We start from the raw sequence: 21,479 nt of genomic DNA on the forward strand, positions 1-21,479 counted from the left end.
GTTGTTTGAATTTGAAATAATTTTTTAAATAAATTGTGATCTCCCAGGGAACCCCTAGTGACCTCTCACGGAACACTAGGGTGCCACGGAACCCTGGTTGAGAAACCCTGGTCTAGAATCATGCTTGCATACTTAGCTTTGTTTCTTTCATTTTATAAGGACTGATGACTTCAGTTTTCCTAAAACACGGAATACTGGGTCCCTACTAGCTCTAAGTACTAGATCAGATTCTCCTGAACTTCGCCATTGGAGTACTTCTTATGAATCTATCTTTCTGCTCAAAACAGTAAAGCAAATTTTATGCTGAAGAACAGTAAAATGGGACAATAACAAATGTAAATATTTTATATAAAACAGAAATTGTTATTTATCAGCCCACCCCTTCAAATTTATTATCCAACACAATAATCATTCTTAAAAATTACTTTAAAATGTTTATTTCAAGAACTTGAATGATAACATATTAGTTCTACCTCCCTGCCTATCTTACCTCATACCTTGTTCCACATGTTGGTAGAAGTGATAAAGCGTCCATGGAATACTTTTAGATGCAGCACAATAACTGAAGCGTGGTTGTCAACTAATACATGGAACTAAATTTTCCTGAAGGAAAGCCCTCCCTGGTATTTTTGACTAAAATCTATACAAAGTTTTAAATTAATTTTTCTTCTTGAGTATAAATATTAAAAAGTTCTATGTGTAAGCCTTAAAGATTTTTTTAAAACAGTCAATTAGCAATCAAGCCCCTAATTTTTCAACATGGCTTTTGAATTCCATGTTCTTTGCTAGGATTTCCAGCCTATGCTTCCTTTATCAACACTGTTTCCTCTGTGATTTTCTTGTTCAGAGATGCTATTGGATGTGGTCCATGTAGGTATTTTTCTTTTCTTTTTTTGTTATCTGATGGCTGTTTATTTTAAATAAGTGCAAAAGTCTCTGGGCTCATGTCCAAATCAGTACCAAAAGGACTGCTCAAAGCAGGCCTGATCACGCTGGACTGATGTTATGCCATTTAACCACAACCTTCTCTGGATTAGCAATTGTGTCCCTCCATTGATCAGCAGCTTCTGCACTGTTGCTGTCATTGCTTAGCCAAACCTGCATGATAAGAAAAACATAAGGAGTCATTACAAAGAAGATACCAGAAGCTGTTTTTGACATTTACCTTGATCAGGGTATAAACAAACAAGTTTATATAATACAGAGGATGAATTAAGAATAGAGACAATGCTAAGATGAATAACATCATGGGCTGATAAAAAACATGCGTTTTATTAAAAATGGATTCTAATAAGAATATGTTGTATTTTATTTTATTTTGTTTTTAGGATTTGGAAGCAGACTAATTTTTACTTCCCGTGAACTAGAAATTTCTGCTGATGCAACTTAAAATTGCAATCAGCTATGATTCCAAGCCCAATACCCTCTGAGCATTTGATATTTGTTTCCTAATAGTACTTTACCTGTGTCTTGTAAAATTACATTCTCTTACTTGTAGTGATTTTCTAGCCTATCAAGTTTGTTTTGAATTTCATTTCTATCTTCCAAGGTATTAGGTATCCCATTTAATTTTGTGTTGTCTGTATAATCTATAAATAATTTAGCTTCAAAATTTAGCTTTATTGAATTAAATTGTTGATATCTATAGTTTTGTGATAGATGGATGTGGCTGTTGAACTATTCACAAATTTATACCTCCTGAAAATTTATGGAATGGAATGAAAATTTACCTTCTGACAATTCTTTGAATTATAAATTTGAGATCTCTGATATGTTGTATAAGAGGAAATTATATAAATAAATAATTTTATGCCATAAGTAAAGTATAAATTTATTTATTTAGAATGAGATAAACATTTTAAAGAATCTAGCCTTGAAATTAAATCCATATTTCAAGGGTTTCTAAAGAAATTGCTGAACATTAACTCCTACCATTGTTCCCTACTGGCCACACAGTATTCAGCAAAATCTGGAGGGCTACAGGCTTCCTATCCCTGCTTTATTTCAGTAAGGATTATACTAATAGAAACATTTTTTGTTAAAAAGCAAAGCCTATGATCCACATAAACTTTAAGTTTTGGAATTCAGTAACTTCTGTGTGTAATAGGTGAAGAAAGACCAACCTGTCCCAGAAAGTGTTTTCTTCTCACTGAGCTCCTACTGTAGAGTTTGATGAGAAAGTTTATTCCATGTTCATTCTGGCTCACTGGGAATATCAGAGTTTCTCCCCATTTTACTTGACTGTTAGTAGATTTCAGTAGACGTGTCTTTTTCTTATCAACCAATCCTTCAGTGCTGAGCATGACAATCTTTACAAAAAAATCTATTGTAGAAGTAATGACAAAAATTTTTTTTTGAATGTTTTCATTGCATGAAGTTTGAAACCCCAAAGTGTCAGAATATGTTAATGTTAATTATAATTGATGCAATATCTTTGAATATGATGGGCAAATGTGGAGAGAGGGACCTCAGGGTGGATGCATTTTAATGCATAGTCACATATTGCTCACCCCTTAGAAATAAGACTCCACTCATTGGAAACAGATTCCATCCCCAATATTAGGCTGTTAGAAAGACTAAGCAAATTCACTATTTTATTTCAAGTGCAGGGTTTTGATTTTTGACCCATCGATATAAATGACAGCCACTCAAAGAGCAGCTTTCTGAAGTAGGTCCATTCCTAGTCAAAGCTTTCTGGATGATGCAATTTTGCCAGTTAACATTGTCCATAGAAGTAAATGAGTGTAACAGAAAATGTAGTCTGCTCCTATCTTGACTGCAACATCCTCACACCTGTATAGCTCTACTCAAACCTTTAAACATATTTGCACATTTATTTTATTTATTTATTACTCAAATTTAGCCACCGCCCATCTCCCCCAAAAGAGGGACTCTGGGCAGTTTACAATAAAAATTTACATTAAATAACAGGCTTTAAGAATGTATTTTTAAAAATAAGATGGATCAACAGATAGGATGCAGGAGAAATGGCTTCTTTTTCTCTCCTTAGTTTCCTTTTCATATATCTGAGAAGCCAACAGCAGACTGACACTCGAAGTAGACCAAGACGTGACATACCCTCATATAAAAGTCATTATGCAGCCATTAAATAACAGCAGCAACCACACCCAGACACGTTGCTTCATATTTAAACCTGCTCTCCTTTATGGAGTTTGCCCAATGTTAAGAATCACTCAGCTATAAAGATATACAATAAGATTATAGTATTTACTTGAAGACAATGGTGTGGATGAACTTGGAAGGTTCTGAGCTTCCAGAATTTGCAACTGGATCCGGCTGTTTACTGCTTGAAAACAGGTGCCTATTTTCAGTTCTGCAGAACACACCTGCACAGAGAAGCAAAGAGCAAAGAAATGTTCCATTTTCATCTGAGCCAACTTTCACAAATCAAAGCTAAGATATTTTGTTACACAGGGTGAAGTGATCAGACTTTCCATTTTGACAGAGAAACATCAGCTTAATCAAACAATAGCTCTATTTTTTTTAATGAGCTGATATAATTCTATAGTATACAAAAATAGCATAAGTTCTAACCCTTCCAAATTTTCGAGAATCAAGATTGGGATCCAAAGACCTATACTGTATATGTTTTGGGGAAAGAGTTTACAGGATTTCTGTGGAATCTCTCCATTTTTTAAAATGGCAGGACCTCTTTTTGCCAGATTATAAACTGTTTTTTAAAAACTGCCTTACATTTCTAAACACTTTTTGTGAGGTTTGGATGACCTTTGGCTCATGGAATTCATTTCCTGGTTCTTTAGAACTGGTTCTGGCAGATGTTAGTAAGTGAAGCTACAATATAACTTCCTTGTGTGAAATTCTATAGTGATGAAGTTCCGTAATGAAAATACTTTCATGATCGGTACAAATCCATTCCAGAGGAATGCCAATCTGTCCTGCATGCAGACAGTAAGGGAGATGACTTGACAGAAATTTACAAGAACCAACTGCTACGCAAAGAGGGCTTAAAAATTCTTTAAGTCAAGAAGCAAGATAAAGTTCAGAAGCATCTCAGGCAAACCCGCCCTGATTCACTGGAGTAAAAGGAGGAGGGGAGGTACAGCACAATCAGGCTTGCAAGATTCTGTTATTATATATAGAATATATAATATACTTTATTTATAATATAGAATATACTTTATTCTGTCAATAAAGTATAGTTCTAGTCTTCTTGTGGAGATGTCAGCCCTTCAAGGTAGGCCAGACCAGAAAATCAACTGTCTTATTAAGCCTATCCTTTCCAAAACATGTCAAATCCTGTTACGTGATCTAGCCTCAAAATAAAAGCTGTACTATTATATTAGAGATATAGCCATTGTGAATTTATAGGTGGGGTGGAGAACACATGACAGGGAAGCAGGGAGTTGCAGGTCAGCAACATCTAAAGAATCACAGTTTTTGCACCCAATGTATAGTTTTTCAGACATCACCTCTGTAGATTAAAAGGAACAGGTTGCAGTTTGGCAATGGGAGGAGTGAGTGTGGAAGAGTTAGTTAGTTATTCTACACATCAGGGGCCCTCTTCTCCCTGCCCCCCCCCACCAGCATTGGGGGCTCATGAGAGAAGTGGGGAAGAATCAATGAATATTAACAAAAGGACCTGATCAGAACCAATCCTAGAATTCTATTGCTGCATAATTCCCCATGTATCTCCTACTAGATTCCTTGGAATACTTTAACTTACTAAAGCTTTGGAAGGAGGTGTTATCATCAGCCAGTAATCCACTTCCTGTGAACTGAGGTCTCGCAGTGGCAAAATACATTCTCCTATAGTTTTTCTCCTGGGAATCAGGGATTGTACTTTGAACACAAGTCTTGCAGTCTGGAGGAGTTGCAATTTAATAGCAAAGACGAATGTTTCCATGAACTCAATATCCTAGAAGGAAGTGACAGTCAAATGTGAGATCTGGAAAAAAAATCTATCCATAATCACTCGTGTCCTTGCTTTTACCAGTTCACATATTCACATATGGAAGAATTTTGAGGTGGGTTTTGTTTTTTAAGTGCCACTTACACTGGAAGCTTCTTTTGCTAAACATCTGAACTGCACTGGTTTGTGTAGGGTGATGATTCCTTTGATGGAGATTTGAGGCTGTTCTTCACAAGTAGATGACCAGTTCAAATCTTTGCACTGCAAAATTGAAAATTAAACAACGCATCCTCAGAGAACCCAAATATGTGCTTTATTTTCATGTCAGTTTGCTTTAGAATGATTAATATTATCCATCTTTTAACTATAAAATATGGTTCTTCAACCTCATAAAATCTCAAGGCAACGGAAGAATCGACTCTCAGCAATTCAAATTATTGTGTTATATAATTATTGCTGAAAAAAGTGATTTAACACTGGCTGTCCCAGATGTAAGTCACACTAATGCCTCATTCTTATACCTCCATGAATACAGAACTGAGATAATAAATATTAGTCAATCCATGACTAATAAAATTCATGACACAATAAAAATGAAATGAAGTAGATTAAGGCACAAACCATTATTTTTCCAAATAATGTTATGTCTGAAGAAGCACTGGTTTATGAAACAGTAAATGCTCTGTGCACACGTGGTCCCAGTTCAGTTCCTCTCGTTTTCAGTTAAAAGGATTTCGCCCAGCAGTACTAGCAAAACTCCAGTTTTACATCTACGTCCCAAACAGATGTAATGGGCAAAGTTCTAACTGAGCATAAAGCAGTTTTGTATGTTATGCTCTCTACTGCTACTAAAATCTAGCTAGATCAATAATGACATTCTATGCATATGTAATAAAAAGTGCCATTAAGTCCAATGTCTATTATTCCCAGATGTGCACAGGACATGTATGGGATTACACAGAGAGAAAGCGTGTATGTGTATGTGTGTTTCTATAATCAGTATGTATTGCTCAATATAAAAAGGCATAAAAAGAGGAACTGAAGGAGATATTGGGAAGTACTGTATAAATGCAAGTCATAAATATATTTTCACTGTTTTATTAAAAATGGTTATCATTTAAAACACTTTATTAACCTTTCTAGTGGCTTTTTCTAGTTTTCGCACAGGAGCCAGATGCACCAGTCTTCAGCCAAACCTGGCAAACGTGCAATTAAAGTAGGGTGTTAAAAGAAAAGCCGGACATATTATTTGTCAGCTTAATTTGAATCTGCCCAGTAAGGGATTCCCTGAGCAGGTTACACCATAGTTTTCATCCAGTAGTAAATTGAGACACTGTGGCTTTTAGAAGGAAGCTTCTCTGTCAAGCTAACAGTTTTTGCCTAACTGCTGAGTTTGGGGTATAAGCTCAGTTTTGCCCCAGGGCCCCTAATGTAACTATTCAGGACCAGGGAACTGAATGCTTTTTAGTATTACTTACTTTCAAGATGGTGATCCATATCTGTTCAACAGAAAAAACATAGCACACCTTCACATTCAGCCTGCCAAATTCTCTTTCGTCACCTGATAATGTAATCGTATCTGGGGATAAATCCAAAAACACTTTTGGAACTTGTTCTCAGAGGCTGAAAAAACATTTTATCCAGTGAACTCAGACTAATTTTTAAAAGCCTGTTCTCATTACTTAACTATTCCTCCATATTGCCAAGATACATGTCAGCTATTACATACAAGGAAATATATGTATTTGATACAAATCAAATTTGTCAGTGTCTCAGCCATTTATGATTAATCCTACCTAAATGCATCATAAATGGTGTCTCAAAATTACATTAACAAGATACTGGATTGCCAACATTCTTCTCTGGCATGCATCTGCCTAGTAGGACAAGAGAGATGAACCTTTTCACCAGCGTTGCATCACTCTGCCAAGCACGGTTCAGGCTAAAAGACACAGGACCAATGCCAGAAAATAAGTGGCATATGAATCCAAACAATATATTGTGTTTAGCTTCTGCCGGTACTTTCTTTAGCCTTCAGCAGCCTTCTCTAATCTGCCACTTTTCAGATGTGATAGGGCTGCAATTCCCAGAATTCTCAGCCAGGATGATTTACACAGGATGCACTGTGTCACAAACACATTCAACGAAGTTCACTCCAGTGTTAAGGAATATTTCTTTACACCAATAAAATGCTTGTGTCCTTGCTGTCAGCTCCGGAGCAATGATTTCATGAACTTCAATTTGAAAAGTCATTTCACTTTCTTAACCCCATTATTTTCTAACCAGCACCCTCACTTACTGTTCAATATTTCCCTGCCTATTTCAGATAGATAGAGGTTTTTGCTTCAGTGTTTCCCATCCTTGACCTTCTTTTTCCCTAACCACTCAGAATTTCCAATCATTTCTTTCTACCTGAAAAAAGCATTGACTTCTGAAGAGAGTGGTTCTTCAGAATATGGTTCAGCCATTCCACATTTGTACCAATTCATATTGTAGTTATATATTTGAATATATATCTGAATGAGAGAGCCAGTTTGGTGTAGTGGTTAAGGCACTAGGCTAGAAACCAGGAGACTGTGAGTTCTAGTCCTCCCTTAGGCACAGAGCCAGCTGGGTGACCTAGGGCCAGTCACTCTCTCTCAGCCCTAGGAAGGAGGCAATGGCAAACCACTTCTGAAACACCTTGTCCAGAAAACTGCAGGGACTTGTCCAGGCAGTCTCTGAGAATCAGACACAACTGAATGGATTTAAAAGAAAAATCTGAATAGGTAAAGAGCTTTCCATGTGGGAAATAAGGAAGTCAGAAAAAAGCCTTTATGAAAATCCTCTATTCTGGATATGTTAGCTTTCCATTAAAGGGAAAGGGGCTTCTTTCTTTTTTTAATACAGAGGATTAAAAAATGTAACTTCATGCTTCTATTTATTATATCAAGTACTTTAGTCTAGGAAATGATGCAACACATTTTAACTGGGTCTTATGCTTGTCAGGTTCAATCAACTTAGGCATAAGGTCATAACTAATTCCGACCTGTATCTTTCTTCCAATGAAGTCCACTCTTTAGCTTTTATTAAGATACCAAATGTAACCTCCATTTCTAATAAAGCTAGAGAGGAGAAGTATAACAGAAATTCTGGAACACCTGACTCAAAATATATTTTGATTTTATAAAAACATAATGTAGGACCTATATTGGCCTACATCTTTAGCATGCTTGTACAAGGTAGTTCTGGATTCATAGACTTCTCTGTTCATATGATTACTCTGACCTTCTATGGTTTTTAGGGGCAAGTGTGCTTCCAAAATTGCTGAAAGCAACCCTGTATCTACATTACTGACTGTAGTAAAATCTATATATACTGTTGATGTCGTGTCTAAAGATCCAGTTTACCAGATTTGAAGCAAGATGAGCAAACAGTGTTTATTACCTAAACTCCTGTTACTACCTTGCGAATCCTTTCTGGAGGAGATGCTGCTTGGTACACTGGAGGCAGAATCATACCTCTACCAGCAAAAAAGAAAAAAAAAGCCTGATTAGTTAACAAAAACAAAAACAAGGATGTCACTTAAGCAAGCTCATGAAGTCTGTCAAATTGTTCCCTAAATAGCAAGAAAGGAATTTTTATGAAAACAGTAGGCCTTTAAAAACAATTCTATTCATCTTTTTATACTACCAACTATCGAAGTTGGTCAATAGTTTAGAATTTTTTAAAAAGTTTGTTTTACTGAAAAATCTAGCAATCAGAAAAAAAATGCTGAAATCTCACTTCATGGGGATTTTTTAAATATCAGAAACCCTCCAGCCTACAAGGCATCATGAGCATGAATGCCAAATCTCTGATGATACCCCAGGGCCTTGATATAGATATTTACCAGCAGGGAGAAAGAATGGGACTCCAAAAATTGAGCACCAGGAGGCCAAACAGATTTCTGCCACCTTTGGTGAAGTCTTACAGTTCTGTTTCCAGGTCTCAATCTATTAAGTTGCTCTACTGATATCCCATGCCCAAGGAATGAGTATTTGCAACTGCATGGATTCATGGAGTTCAGGATCCAGAGAGGCCTTTTCAAGAATGACCACATTGTGATCTCCTTTAAGGGGGAACATAAGGCCTTGGCATTAATTGACTGAATTGTTGCTACTGAACTAACTAAAGTTAACTTGTAACATCTCTGTATCTGAATAAATGATATACTGTTAATCAGACTTACCTCCTTTTTCCATTCAGTAACTATATACCCTGCTTGTATTAATGCTCCAACTGGCATTAGGCCTCTTGATTTCTTAATACAGAGAAGAAAAACAGGTTCCCCAAATGGGTATCCAGCCACTTATTTCCACAATCCATAGCTGGGCACCAGAGGCAGGCACATAACTAAATCTTTGGACCAGTTTAAAAAGCTCCCAAATCTTATCCCAGTGCTTATACAGCACGGTGACTGAAGTGGCAAAAATATTCACCCAAGTGAGATACTGAATTGGATGTAAAAGCCTTTATTAATCATTTGCAATATTTTGCTAGGCCAGTCACCAACATTTACCTAAGAACTTCACTTGGAAACACTGAACTAGGCATGAGACAGAAAACAATTTCTCAAGGAGTTAATCAATCATTCACAATTAATAAAGCTTGGTACCATATTAACACTAAAGAATTTACCTGAAGAAATCGGTGGGGTGGACTTGTAAGATCAAACATAGAATGACTTAGAGAGGAAGAGCAGGGCAATGTGCTACTTCTTAAGTCGCAAACTGAAAAAAGAAACAGAAAGGCAAGCCCATCTTGAACTTTCAAGAACAATTTAGTTTTTTTATTCTATAACAATCTCATATCAATTCCATTCTGGTTTAAAAGTTACAAACTTAAGAAATTCAATTCATAAGCAAGTGAGGAACTGCTATCACTTCCTAAGAACAGGCAGGTCTATCTCTGGTTCATTCAGACAATCACAAATAGAAATATGGGGAACATATTTTGTTTAGAAGTCAGAGCAAAACACCACCACTTGGAATGTTACAAGTTCCTACATTTCATTGGAAGAAAACCAAACATTTCTAATATTCCAGGCATTACACAATGAGAGCTGCGTTATCCTATGGGGACAAAAATTCAGGAGGAGCCTGGTAGCATCTTTCCAACCATTCCAACTTTCCTCATATTATCAAAAGGCAGGAACTTTCATGAGCTGCATGTGTTTGATAAAGTGAGCTATTGCTCACAAAAGCTTATGCCTTTTAATACAATCTGCTAGTCAGAAAAGGTGCTACCAGATTCCTCCTGGTTACTAATGTTCTAGCCATAGCAAACAATGTAAACTGAAGAATACCGCCTTGCTCCCTTGTTTTTTATTTTAGTGCCGCAAGAGTAGGTCAGGTGGCTGTCTATGCTGACTGCTACCAGACACACAATTGGAAGCATAATTGCCAACTAGGTTATTCTTTTTAACAAAACCAAACCAAACCAAAACAAACCAAAACAAACCAAAACAAAACAAACCAAAACAAAACATGAAAACCTCCCAAAGAGTAGAACTGAAGCAGAGGTTGAATCTTTTATTGGAAAAGGACTCTGCCCAGCTTTATAACAGGGAGAGTTTTCCTTCACATCCCTTGCATTCCCTTAAATCTCCCCTGCCAAGACAGTAACACAGGACAGAGCGCGCTACGCTTGCAACTCCTGCATGAAGGAACATAACTCTATGGCACAAGACTGCAATGGCAAGAAGTGAAAAAGTCAGCAAGCTAACAAGAAGTCCTGTCATAGGCTCTATGAGCAGCAAGCAAAATGAATCCTGAGAAAGGACAAAGGAAGCTTGACACACCCCCAGACCTGAGTCAGCAAAAGTTAAACAACAGAATCAAGTGACAAAAAGACCGAATCAAGTGACCAAAAGAACATGGTATGAAAGCAAAAGAGTTTTCAGCCTTAGGATTTTCAAATGCACTTTTAAAATTTAACAGGGCACAAGAACATATAAAGAGTGGACATATACCCCAAATCACAACAAACCAACATGGAGGCTTTGCATTTTTACATGTACTCTGACACTCAACATCAGAAAGATGCAACAGCATGCAGGCTGTACATTTAAAGTTCAACCAATCAACCCAGTTAACATTCTATGGGTGTTCAAATAACTTTATGCAGCCTCAATAGCATTAGCAACATCTGAGTGTAAGTCACAGTCTAATATGCACATGCATGCATGTGTAAAAGCACATACATACATACAGTACACACATGGACAGACATATGATATCCATTTGCATAGGACAATGCATGTAAGCTACCCACCTACAAGAGTTCTCACTTCCCCATGCCAAACATTTTTTAAAAACTGCAATAACTTAGCAGGAAGACTGGCAGGCATGCAGCTGCAACCAGCCTTCTTCTGCCTGTCTTTGCATTTAATTGTTATTCCCCACTCAATATTCCACTCACACATCACCCCAACCAGTCTAAACTAAGAATAGCAGGTGCCTGTGACTGCTGCTATACTAGCTAGGCTGGAAAACATTTGAAAAGAAAGCAACCCAAATACAGGCCAGAAAGTATTAATTCTATTATAGTGGCTAGAAAAATCAGTGATGATGCCACACAAAGCATCTAAATTTGGTTCCAAGAGCAGAAACAAGCACATTTTGTCCTGGCTTCAATACAAAATTCTTGAGATGCACCTAATTTGTTTTGTGCTCAGCAAGTTCTGCCTTCTTCTGATGATGAACCAAATGCAAATTAGAATGACTCCTATTTTATTTGGCATAACCCAATGAAACATTTCTATCAAAATGAACAGAAACATTTTGCTAAAATATCTCTTGTGGTCTTCTTGTACAACTTCCATTCCTTTTTATTGATTTATATTCACACACAGATAATTAATTCTGACTGATCAATTTATGGCTACCTCATATGTTACACTTCTTCCTGTTTCCCAAGCAACAAGAATTATTCTGAGAATCTGAGGCAGGGGTGACCATTGGGATGGGGTCAAAAAAGTCAAGATGGTGTCCACACCCATGGGATAAAAGCAACACATGTAAAAAGGTGTGGGGTCACATGGCTGTGGCTGCCATCTTGACTTTTTTGACCTCCTCCCTGTGAACAACCATGGTCTGAGAAAAGCTTATAATACAGCAGAATCTTACAGTCCCACCCCGCCCCCTGCCAGTGCTGATTCCTGGTGATTGCCTGGACAAGTCCCTGCAGTTTTCTTGGCAAGATTTTTTTGAAGTGGTTTGCCATTGCCTCCTTCCTAGGGCTGAGAGAGAGGGACTGGCCCAAGGTCACCCAGCTGGCTTTGTGCCTAAGGCAGAACTCCCAGTTTCCAGCCTGGTGCCTTAACTACTACACCAAACTGGCTCTGGCGAGTTACAGTGTGCTTGTGAAAATCTATTCACTGATTAACCCTTCAAGCAGAATCATTTAATTGTGCTTGGAGCTTTCCGTACTTCACTTGCTCAGTCTATGTCAAATACTGACCATCCTTATACTATCTTCTTCTCTAGACAATATCCACAGCTTCTGCTTTTGCTTTAAAAAAATGCAGTACACATAAATACCACACAGGTTTAATCCCTCAAGCAAAGCTACTCTTTCAATTTACTTGTTTCTCTTCCTTTCAGAGTTTTGCCCCTATGTAGCTTTAGTGCTATAAAGGGCAAAGAGCTTGAATGTTTTGCCCAGGGACTGAATGCAAACATGAGAATGACCTGAAAGAACAAAACACAGCACTAGCAGGAGCAGCATGAATGGAAGGACTATTTGGGGACTATCAGAAATAGATATACACACATATAGAAAAATATTAGCCTCATCATGGGAAATAATTTTTAGGGCTGATTTTTTTTAAAATTCATTTATGCTTTCCTGGTTTAATTCAGGCTCATTTCATTCACAATATAAAAGGGCAAAATTCAAGATATCCAGTGTCATGCTGCCTTTTAATTCCATGCTTTAAAGTGGGGAAAACGCATAGTATTACAACAGATTCTTTTACCTGACCCATATAATCTCCTATTCGCCACTTTTTCTGCATGGCACTGACTGAAATCAGGAGAAAGAGGTGGCAACTGCATATAGAACGGGTTATATAGCACATCAACAGGAGGTCTTTGATGGTATGTACTAGAAAGTTCTGCTTTCCGGTCACTGAAAGATGAGACAACAGAACCTGAAAAGTATGATATATATTGTTAGGCAAGTCATCATTTAACTGAAATTATCCGTAAAATATGAGCAAGAGATCAGCCCAGGACAGACTAAAATAACCCGATGTTTATTTTTCCTACATTGCATGGCTATATAAAAGTCAGCATTTTAATATAGGGCACCAGAAAAGAAAAATAAAAGCTTTGACTAGATCCAAGTATTTTCATTGACTACTGATACTAGACATTTTAAAGGTTGGGGAAGAGTGAGGGTAGGTTCCTTATTTTGCATAGTTATTGACATTGGTAAAGCATTACAAGTTACATAAATGGTTGTTCCAGCAGGAGATGTAGGGGAGGAAGGGTTGGTCTCTGACTAGCTCCAAGTAGGGGGACACCCCAGAGGAAGGATGCCAATGGTGCTATTGCTCTTGTGGAGTGAGCACAGACCGTAAGTGGAGACGGCTGTTTGGCTGGTCCACAGGAAAGCTTGATGACTGCCATTATCCACTTGGAGAAACGTTGAAGGGGAGATCATGCCTTTAAGATTGGCCTTGGAAGGCCAGGAATAAGCATTGGTCCCAATGAAATTATACCAAATAGTCCAGGTGAAAAGTCAATGCAGCACACATCCCAAAAAAGAAGCAATGTTTCCAAAGGTGGCTGAGATGGTGGGGAAAAAAAATGTAACAACTTGATTCAAGCAGAAGGCCAAGACTGACTTTGGAAAGAAGGAAGTATCTGGGTGAAGAAGGGCAAGGTCTTTTTATAAGGCACAGAGTTTACTAAGTTGACAGGCCAATGCCATGGCTACCAAAAAGGCTACCATCCATGAGAGATCTGGGGTGGTAACGAAGAGAACAGGAGAGAAGCCTCAGGCAGGGATGCTTTAAGATAGATATATGGTTAGGCCTGCCATGAAATACTTCTGTGGGTTGGAGAAAAGACCCTGGGAAAAAAACAAACAAGGAGATAATGAGAAAGAATGCCATTACTGAACAGAGGAGTAAGCATTATGTATCAAGTGGCAGAAAATGATGAACTTGATAACGCAGGGATTAAACGTTTCCAAGTGAAGTCTTCAAAAGATTTCTACTTCACTGCATAGGAAGCCCTTGTGCAAATCTTCCAAGTCAATGTAGCCATCTCTCCCTGTAAAGGAATGCAGGGGCAACTTTAGGTAAGGAAGGCATGCATTGTTAAGGGAAGAGAAAGGCAACTCAGTCCTGAGAAAGCGGAAAGCGTGAAGAAGAAATTAGAAACCTGAAATAACTCCACCGTGATTTTGTCTGCTATAAGGCAGGGCAGAGAGAAACTCTGACAGGCTTTCAAGATTCTGTTATTCTACCCCACTACAATAAAGTAGCATTCCTGGAATCCCTGTGGTGTTTGTTTCTTCACCTGGCCTACCTCAAAGGGCTGACATCAATCCTGAAAGCCTCACTACTCCTTCTTCAGAAAGGCATCAAACCTTCCTGTTAGAATTTAAAGTTGGCAACAGATCCAAAGGGCACCCTGATGTTCTCAGAACAAGTTGCTAAGGCATTGTTATGGCATCAACGACGAATGGATATACGAGTATTTAACCTATACAATGCCATGATACAACTAACACAGCAACTGGGGCTTGCCTCAGGTAGGAGCAGCTCAACAACTTGCAGCCCAAGTAGTATTGACTGATGTCAGTAAGTAGGCCAGTTTTGTTGCCAGTAATGTTCCATGCTACGCCATCTTCTAGCTGGTCCACCGCTGCCCTGCTGTTGCGCTCCTCTCCAGTATTTCTTTCTTCTGCCTTCAGATGCTTTTGTCTTCTTTCACACTTTGGATCTCCAACTTTTCTCTTCACACTGCCATGATTTTCTCTTTACCTGGTTACTTTTTAAAAGACCGGCACACTGAAAAAACTAACAGCAGGACCCTGCTGTAAATGAGGGAAGAAACCTGTGGGTGTTCTTGTTGTCATGCATTTTTCCTCTGATGTATTTTCTAATATAGTTATAACACTGTTTTTACTTCTAAATTCCCAAGATGTATTTGGAAAATCCAACCACAGGTTAGCTAACGTGAATGAGTTTTCCCCCTGTAAGAGTTGGGCAGCTTCTAAATTACACAAATAAATGAACACACTTGTAAGCTGCTTTGCTCTTCAGGTTGCAGGCAGTCAGAATCACCCTTGGTATCCTGTTTCACCCCAAGTGGAAATTATAGTTAATCACTTAAAAAAAACTAATATAAAGAAGCTAACTTCGCAACATGGCTTATTTTAGATGGTTAGAAACTATTCAACACTGTTCTCATTTCAGGTGTAATAGGAAACAGTGGCTTTCTGGACTATTTCTCTTCTCATCATTAGAGGAGCAAAGTAGCTACAGGGGTCATCCCAGTTCACTTTCATGATCAAATTCATCATTATGGTAACAATGCTTAGAATGCTTCCACTGAGCATTTCAGAAAAAGAAGAAATTGCAAGTATCTTCTATATCAGTGCTTCTCAAACTTGGCAATTTTAAGATGTGTGGACTTTTTCCCCACGCAGCATGGCTGGCTGGGGAATGCTGGGAGTTGAAGTCCACACATCTTAAAATTCCCAAGTCTGAGAAACACTACTCTGTATTATAAAAACTCAGGTGCAGATTATCTTTTGATGCGTAAGCCTTTTATTCTGGAATTGTTACATGGTTAAAACTATGACTTTTAAATATTTAAGAGCTAATATTTCCAGTAACAAAACATCTGAGCTTTTTTTAGATTGCAAGGCCAGGAATATATTGAACACTAAACCTCTTGGCTTGCACAACTCTCTGCTCTGAGAGTCCTTGAGGTGCATGCCTTCCACAATAAGATACTGTTCTTTCATTCAACAGACTCCAGGGACAAGTAAGGATAGCTAGTTCATAAGTACAGACAAAAGAGCATATTGTCATGAGAAGGGAACTATATCTGCCTGAAACAAGACCTTTGCTCTATCGTCCAATCCAGATTAAACCATGCAATTGGAATAAAAGCTATCATCTGAAAAACACAACAGGTTTTTTTTAATGTTTGACTTATACATTTAAAGAATAAAAAGACTAAAACCAATCCCAGCGTTCCTTCTTGCACAAATGGTTACATTAAATGCACTTTAGGTTAACAAGTAGTAGGTAGGACAGACTTCTGTGAAGTCACAGAATAATCCAAAACAGTAAGAAAAAATACATAGTCTAATAATCTACAATTCATTGTAGATGCAGACAGGGATTGCTAATTTAGAATAAATCAACTATTACAATATTTACTAGTTTTGATCTTGCTTTTTACTAAGTCACACTGAAAAATAACAAAAATAATTAGGAAAAAGATTAAAACTATAATTTTTCATTTAAAATTAAAATTAAAAAGATACTTTATATGCACACTTAAAACATCAATCCAAAAGGGTCAGAACCAAATAAAAACATCAAATAAAACTAACAAAAGCTATGGGGAGAAGCCATATTTTTATTTCATTCCTGAAAGCTTAAAGAGCATCAATGGGCCTGCCCCTATTTCGATGCTCTATGTATAGAAGGGACTGGTGACAGAACCACTCTATCTCGTCTTCCAGGATGAGCCACTTTTTGCAGCATACATCTATACAGTTTGATCCTAAGTCATAATTAGCTGTTTGAACTGCTTCCAGTAGTGAGCTGGTAATCAACTGCATAAGCAAGTTTCCAATGCATCTAAAGGCAGCCCCTCAAGAAGAAACACTAATTTTATAGTCTTTCAACTTTTTACCTTGAAGTCCCCCAAGATGTGGATTACCGAGGTTCCTAGGTTGGATGTAAGTAAGCTTGAACTGAGGAACTACAAAGGGTATTTCTTTGCCACCTGGTGGGAATTTGGAGAGAAGATAATCTTCTGAACAGCCAACTTGCTTTTTCATGGATACTGAAGACAAAGGAGGTTTCTCCACTACTTTTGATCTATATTTGTCTGTAACTGCAGATTCTTTCTCCAGAGAGTCTGTTATAACACAAAAAGAAGCAAACACATCCAGCACTCAGTTTATGACCGGAAATGATCTTTTGTATTTTAATAGGATCACAAATAGATTTTTCCTACATATTGATTACACATGGGATGTGGAGCAATGAATGGCAAATATATCAATTTTGAGAAGGGTTGCAATGGTTCTAAAATATTGTAGCCAATGATTTCAATTATTTGTCAGTGCTGATCCAGAGATGATCTTAGAATATGTAAGCTACTGATTTACTTAAAATTATAAATACAGACAAAACTTAATTCTAATCATCACAGTATACAGACAATATTTAAACACAAGTTTAAAAAGTAGTAACATAAATTAATACTTGAGTCAAGCCTCCTTCTTCATTCACACATATATAAATATATATATTTAAAATATTCTGCTACAACAAATCCTTGCCATTGGCCATGCTGGTTGGAGCTGATGGCACTTGAAAGAGAAACCAGATTACTTCCTTTGTGCTATGGAATGGAAGAGGGAGATGGTTTGGGGGCAAATGGAAATTCTGCAATTGTAAATAATTGTAAATGTACATAATCAACCAAGTACAATTTACTAATTATGGAATATGGATTTCTCCTGACTACCAATGTTTGGAATACAGCAGTTCAAGAAAATAATTTATTCAAAAGAAATGAAAGAGAGGAACTGTTGTACTGCAACTTAAAAGTATCCATATTTGTTCAGAAATCCAAATGAATGAATCACTACTTAATCAGTTCCTGATTTTAAATAAAATTAAAGCTAAGTTTAGTCAAATTCATATACTGCACTCAAAAGAATATATTAATAAATTTAAAGAAGTGATAAGGAAAAAATTATGCACAAAGGTGCTCAGGACCAGTATTAGTCCACATAAAAATTCTAAAGGCAAACTGAAACAATTTCAATGAGAAAAAAAGGACTGTCAATATAGCTAAACAAAAAGATCTGAAAACAAAAAAGGATACACAGGTCACCAAAGAAGAGTAAAAATAGGCGCCCTGATATTGTACAGACTTTGACAGGAAAGCTAGAGCTAAAGAGACTAACCAAGGATGTTCACAACACTAAAAGGACTTTATATAAATTCACAACAAAAGGAGAAAAACCAGCTATTAAATGTATATTGAAAAACACTAAGAATTGACAAATATAAGTCACTGCTATTCAACTATTTGGTTTTGATCTCCAACAAGAGGATGCATGGTATACCAGGCCCTTATGAAAAACACAGTGAAAGAGATGGATTGAAGTTTGAAAGAGACAGAAACATGGTCAAGAACCTCCTATTTAGCTGAATATTGATAGTCTAGCTGAAACTTTATGAATTTTGAAAAATGCTGGAAAATGGGTAAAGTGCCAGTTGACTGGAGAATGGCCAATTTTATCTCCCTTTAAGCATCTTGAAAGCAACATAGCTATTATCTGAAAATATGGCTTTGACAAAAACCAGTCATGCCAGATTACTTTTATCTCATTTTGTTGTTGTTGATGTTGGCTAAATTCCTCAGTAGATTTTGGGACCACTGTAGTTGTAAAATATTTTGATTTTAGCAAAGCATTTCATAAAGTGCAACACGATGTTTTGATCAGCAAGCTAGCAAAGTGCGGGCTAGATAGCATGGCAACTTAGGAGATATGTAGCTGACTCAAAAGTGGAGCTGAAAGACTGCCCATCAAACTTGAGAAAGGTAGCTAGTACCCAAGATTCAGTCCTGAGCCTTGTACTGTTTAACATTTTTACTAATGACTTGCATGAAGAGGTGTAAGGGATGCTTATCAGCTTTGCAGATGGCACAAAAATTGGGTGGGTAGCTAATGCCTGAGAAAACAGAAATAAAATTAAAATTTTAATCCATTTCTCTAACCTAAATCCTGTTAGGTTAGAGAAATGGATTAAAAATAACAAAAACGAAAAAGACAAATGCAAAGTTCCTCAGGACATAGAATACCTGTATACCTGGCTCGGTAACACTATTATTATGAAATACTGATGAAAAAGATCTTAGAAAAGTAACTGAATATGAGTCAGCAGTCAGAAGTAGCTGCAAAGAAAGGACAAATCTAATTTTAGGCATTAACAGCAGGAGTGTATTTCCAAATCAATAATTCTATTCATTCTGTTCACCCACAATAAAAGTAAAATATTGCCTCCAGTTCTACATGCACTTTCCCAACAAACTAGAACAAGTTCAGAGAAATCCAACAAGGTTGACCAGGAATGTGGAAATCAAGCTCTAAGAGAAGAAATGAAAAGATCTGCGAATGCTTAGCCGGGGGCAGGGAAGACAGAACTCCTTAAATACCTGAAAGAGGAAGGTAAGGATCCATTCCCCACCGTTCCAGTGCATAAGACACAAAATAATGAAGTTACTAGGAGGCAAATTCCTATTGGATGTTAACAGAGAGAGAGAGAGAAAGGGAGGGAGGGAGAGAAAGCAGATTGACAATGAAAGGAATTGCTCAGAGAAGCAGTGAGCTTCTTTTCTCTGGATGAGTTCAAGTGAAAGTGAGGCTTGCATCTATTAGGGAAGCTTCACTTTGGACTGGAGTTGGACTGGATAGTCTAAGAGGCCCCTTCTGCTTATATTTATATTTATTTATTTTCTATTCCGCCTTTATTATTTTTATAAATAACTCAAGGCAGGGAACATAGGTAATACTCCTTCCTCCTCTTCTTTTCCCCACAACAGCAGCCCTGTGAGGTGAGTTGGGCTGAGAGCGCGTGACTGGCCCAAGGTCACCCAGCCGGCTTTCATGACTAAGGCAGGACTAGAACTCACAGTCTCCTGGTTTCTAGTCCGTTGCCTTAACCACTAGAAATTTCTTCAGGCAACCTGCTGCTCTTCAGATATTTTGGATTAGGTCTCCCACAATATTTTCCTTTTTGCCATAGTGGCTGAGAATTGTAGTCCACTTGAAGATTACCACCCTGCAGCCCTAAATACACCTATGACTGGTTATGTTCTTTTAGGATTAGATATTTTGACGTCAAAATTAGATATTCACAAAGTTCACCCACAATTAATGGCATTGTTGAAAATAATAATTACCCCTCCAACTAATGGCTACTAATTTTCTCATGTCATCATTAAAAAAATTAGATATTTAACTTAACTAAACTTACCATCATGCTTTTCTTTTTCAATATATAAACATCCTCTACAACAATTCTTAATGCAGTCTGTTGCCATTACTGCGTCGAAGCAAGCTGGAATTGAGGAACCAATGAAGAAGGCAAATCTGAAAATTAATAATCACATTAGATCAGAAATACAGAAAAACTCCTCCCCTTCCTCATTTTGTTCGTTTTATGAGTGTTCAGTACAATGCTTAGGAGTCCAATATCCTGAAATAAAGGCTTCTATGGGAACACTTATCACTTTTATTAGATAAGTATATCACACTATATTATCCTATACTCAAGAAAATTTATAACGTAATGTTAATATTTGAATTAATAAAGTATTTTAAAAAGTAAATTTATTTTTAAAAAGCTACAAAGTGTAAAATATCCCAAACAATCTAATTAAGTATCTAGCCCCCAAAATGTAAAGCTTAAATGACTTTCTGAAAGTAATTTGTATCTGGAAGCTTCAACTGATGCAAAATGTGGAAGCCAAGCTGCAAAAAGCACACAATTCCAGTGGAAGGATTTTCCATGCATGTAGACAAAGCCACCATATCACGTCTTAGAAAGGGTATCATACCAAGCAACCTTACCAATGCTTGGAGAGGAAATGGCTCAACCCTTTGAAGAACAGTTTCAGAGGGCACTTCACAAAGCAACCAAAGGATTAGGGTTTACACAAGTCTATATATTAGTCTGTTACTGGTTGGTAATTTTTTTCAGGCACAATTTAAGGTGCTGTTTTTGACATTCAAACTCCAAATGGCTTGGGGCCTTTCTAGCTGAGCGATCTCCCTAGTCGTTAATGCCAGGACATATCTTCTTAAAAATGCCTTTCTGGGGTTCATTTGTTGGTCACACAGGAGAAAGTCTTCTCCACTTTTGCTCCTAAGCTCCCTCAGAACCTGCACTCACACTCACCCCAGATGTTTCCTGCTTTCAGAAAAGGAGTCAGTACTACTGCAGCCATATATTTCATAACCTACTTCCAATGATCAATCTCTTCACTGCCAGCCCATTTGCTGCCTCCAGTCATGCAAAGAATTATCTTACTCGTTAGAAGATTACTTATTTGCAGGCTAATTTTATAAGAATTTGCAGTTTCTAAAACTGTCTTCTAGTGGCACCACAGAGGATATGACATACATGGATTACCATTTATAAAATACCCTTGGGATCCTGAAAATGTAGTATCATTAATACAGTAGACTCTCAGTTAACTGGAACTCAAGCAACTGGCACTCTCAAGCAACCAGCACAAAAATCGAACCAGAAAAAAACCCGGCACCCTCAAGCAACTGGCAAAAAACC

General features: G+C 37.4%; 1 protein-coding gene across 2 annotated transcripts; it reads right to left on the reverse strand.

The window, feature by feature from the left end:
- Window positions 1-421: 421 nt before the first annotated feature.
- Window positions 422-20,281, reverse strand: TC2N (tandem C2 domains, nuclear). 2 transcript variants are annotated; one of them, XM_063290232.1, is made up of 11 exons: window positions 20,166-20,281; window positions 16,801-17,028; window positions 12,891-13,064; window positions 9,551-9,642; window positions 8,336-8,393; window positions 6,370-6,470; window positions 5,036-5,152; window positions 4,706-4,897; window positions 3,233-3,347; window positions 2,124-2,323; window positions 422-1,098 (listed from the first exon to the last, which is right to left on the reverse strand). In XM_063290232.1, the coding sequence occupies exons 1-11, from the start codon at window positions 20,230-20,232 to the stop codon at window positions 988-990; spliced, it is 1,455 nt and encodes a 484-aa protein (XP_063146302.1). In that variant the 5' UTR covers window positions 20,233-20,281; the 3' UTR covers window positions 422-987. The 2 variants fall into 2 exon arrangements, with proteins under 2 accessions (XP_063146302.1, XP_063146301.1); XM_063290231.1 differs by having other exon boundaries at window positions 8,318-8,393.
- Window positions 20,282-21,479: the final 1,198 nt, after the last annotated feature.

This window comes from Candoia aspera, chromosome 1, assembly GCF_035149785.1.
Source record: "Candoia aspera isolate rCanAsp1 chromosome 1, rCanAsp1.hap2, whole genome shotgun sequence".
NCBI lineage: Eukaryota > Metazoa > Chordata > Lepidosauria > Squamata > Boidae > Candoia > Candoia aspera.

Coding starts and splice junctions, on each gene's coding strand:
- TC2N (XM_063290231.1), bottom strand. CDS start 20,232: ATGGCAACAGACTGCATTAAGAATTGTTGTAGAGGATGTTTATATATT. Junction 13,065..16,800: donor ACATCTTGGGGGACTTCAAG/GTAAAAAGTTGA, acceptor CATACTTTTCAG/GTTCTGTTGTCTCATCTTTC. Junction 9,643..12,890: donor TAGGAGATTATATGGGTCAG/GTAAAAGAATCT, acceptor TTCTTTTTTCAG/TTTGCGACTTAAGAAGTAGC.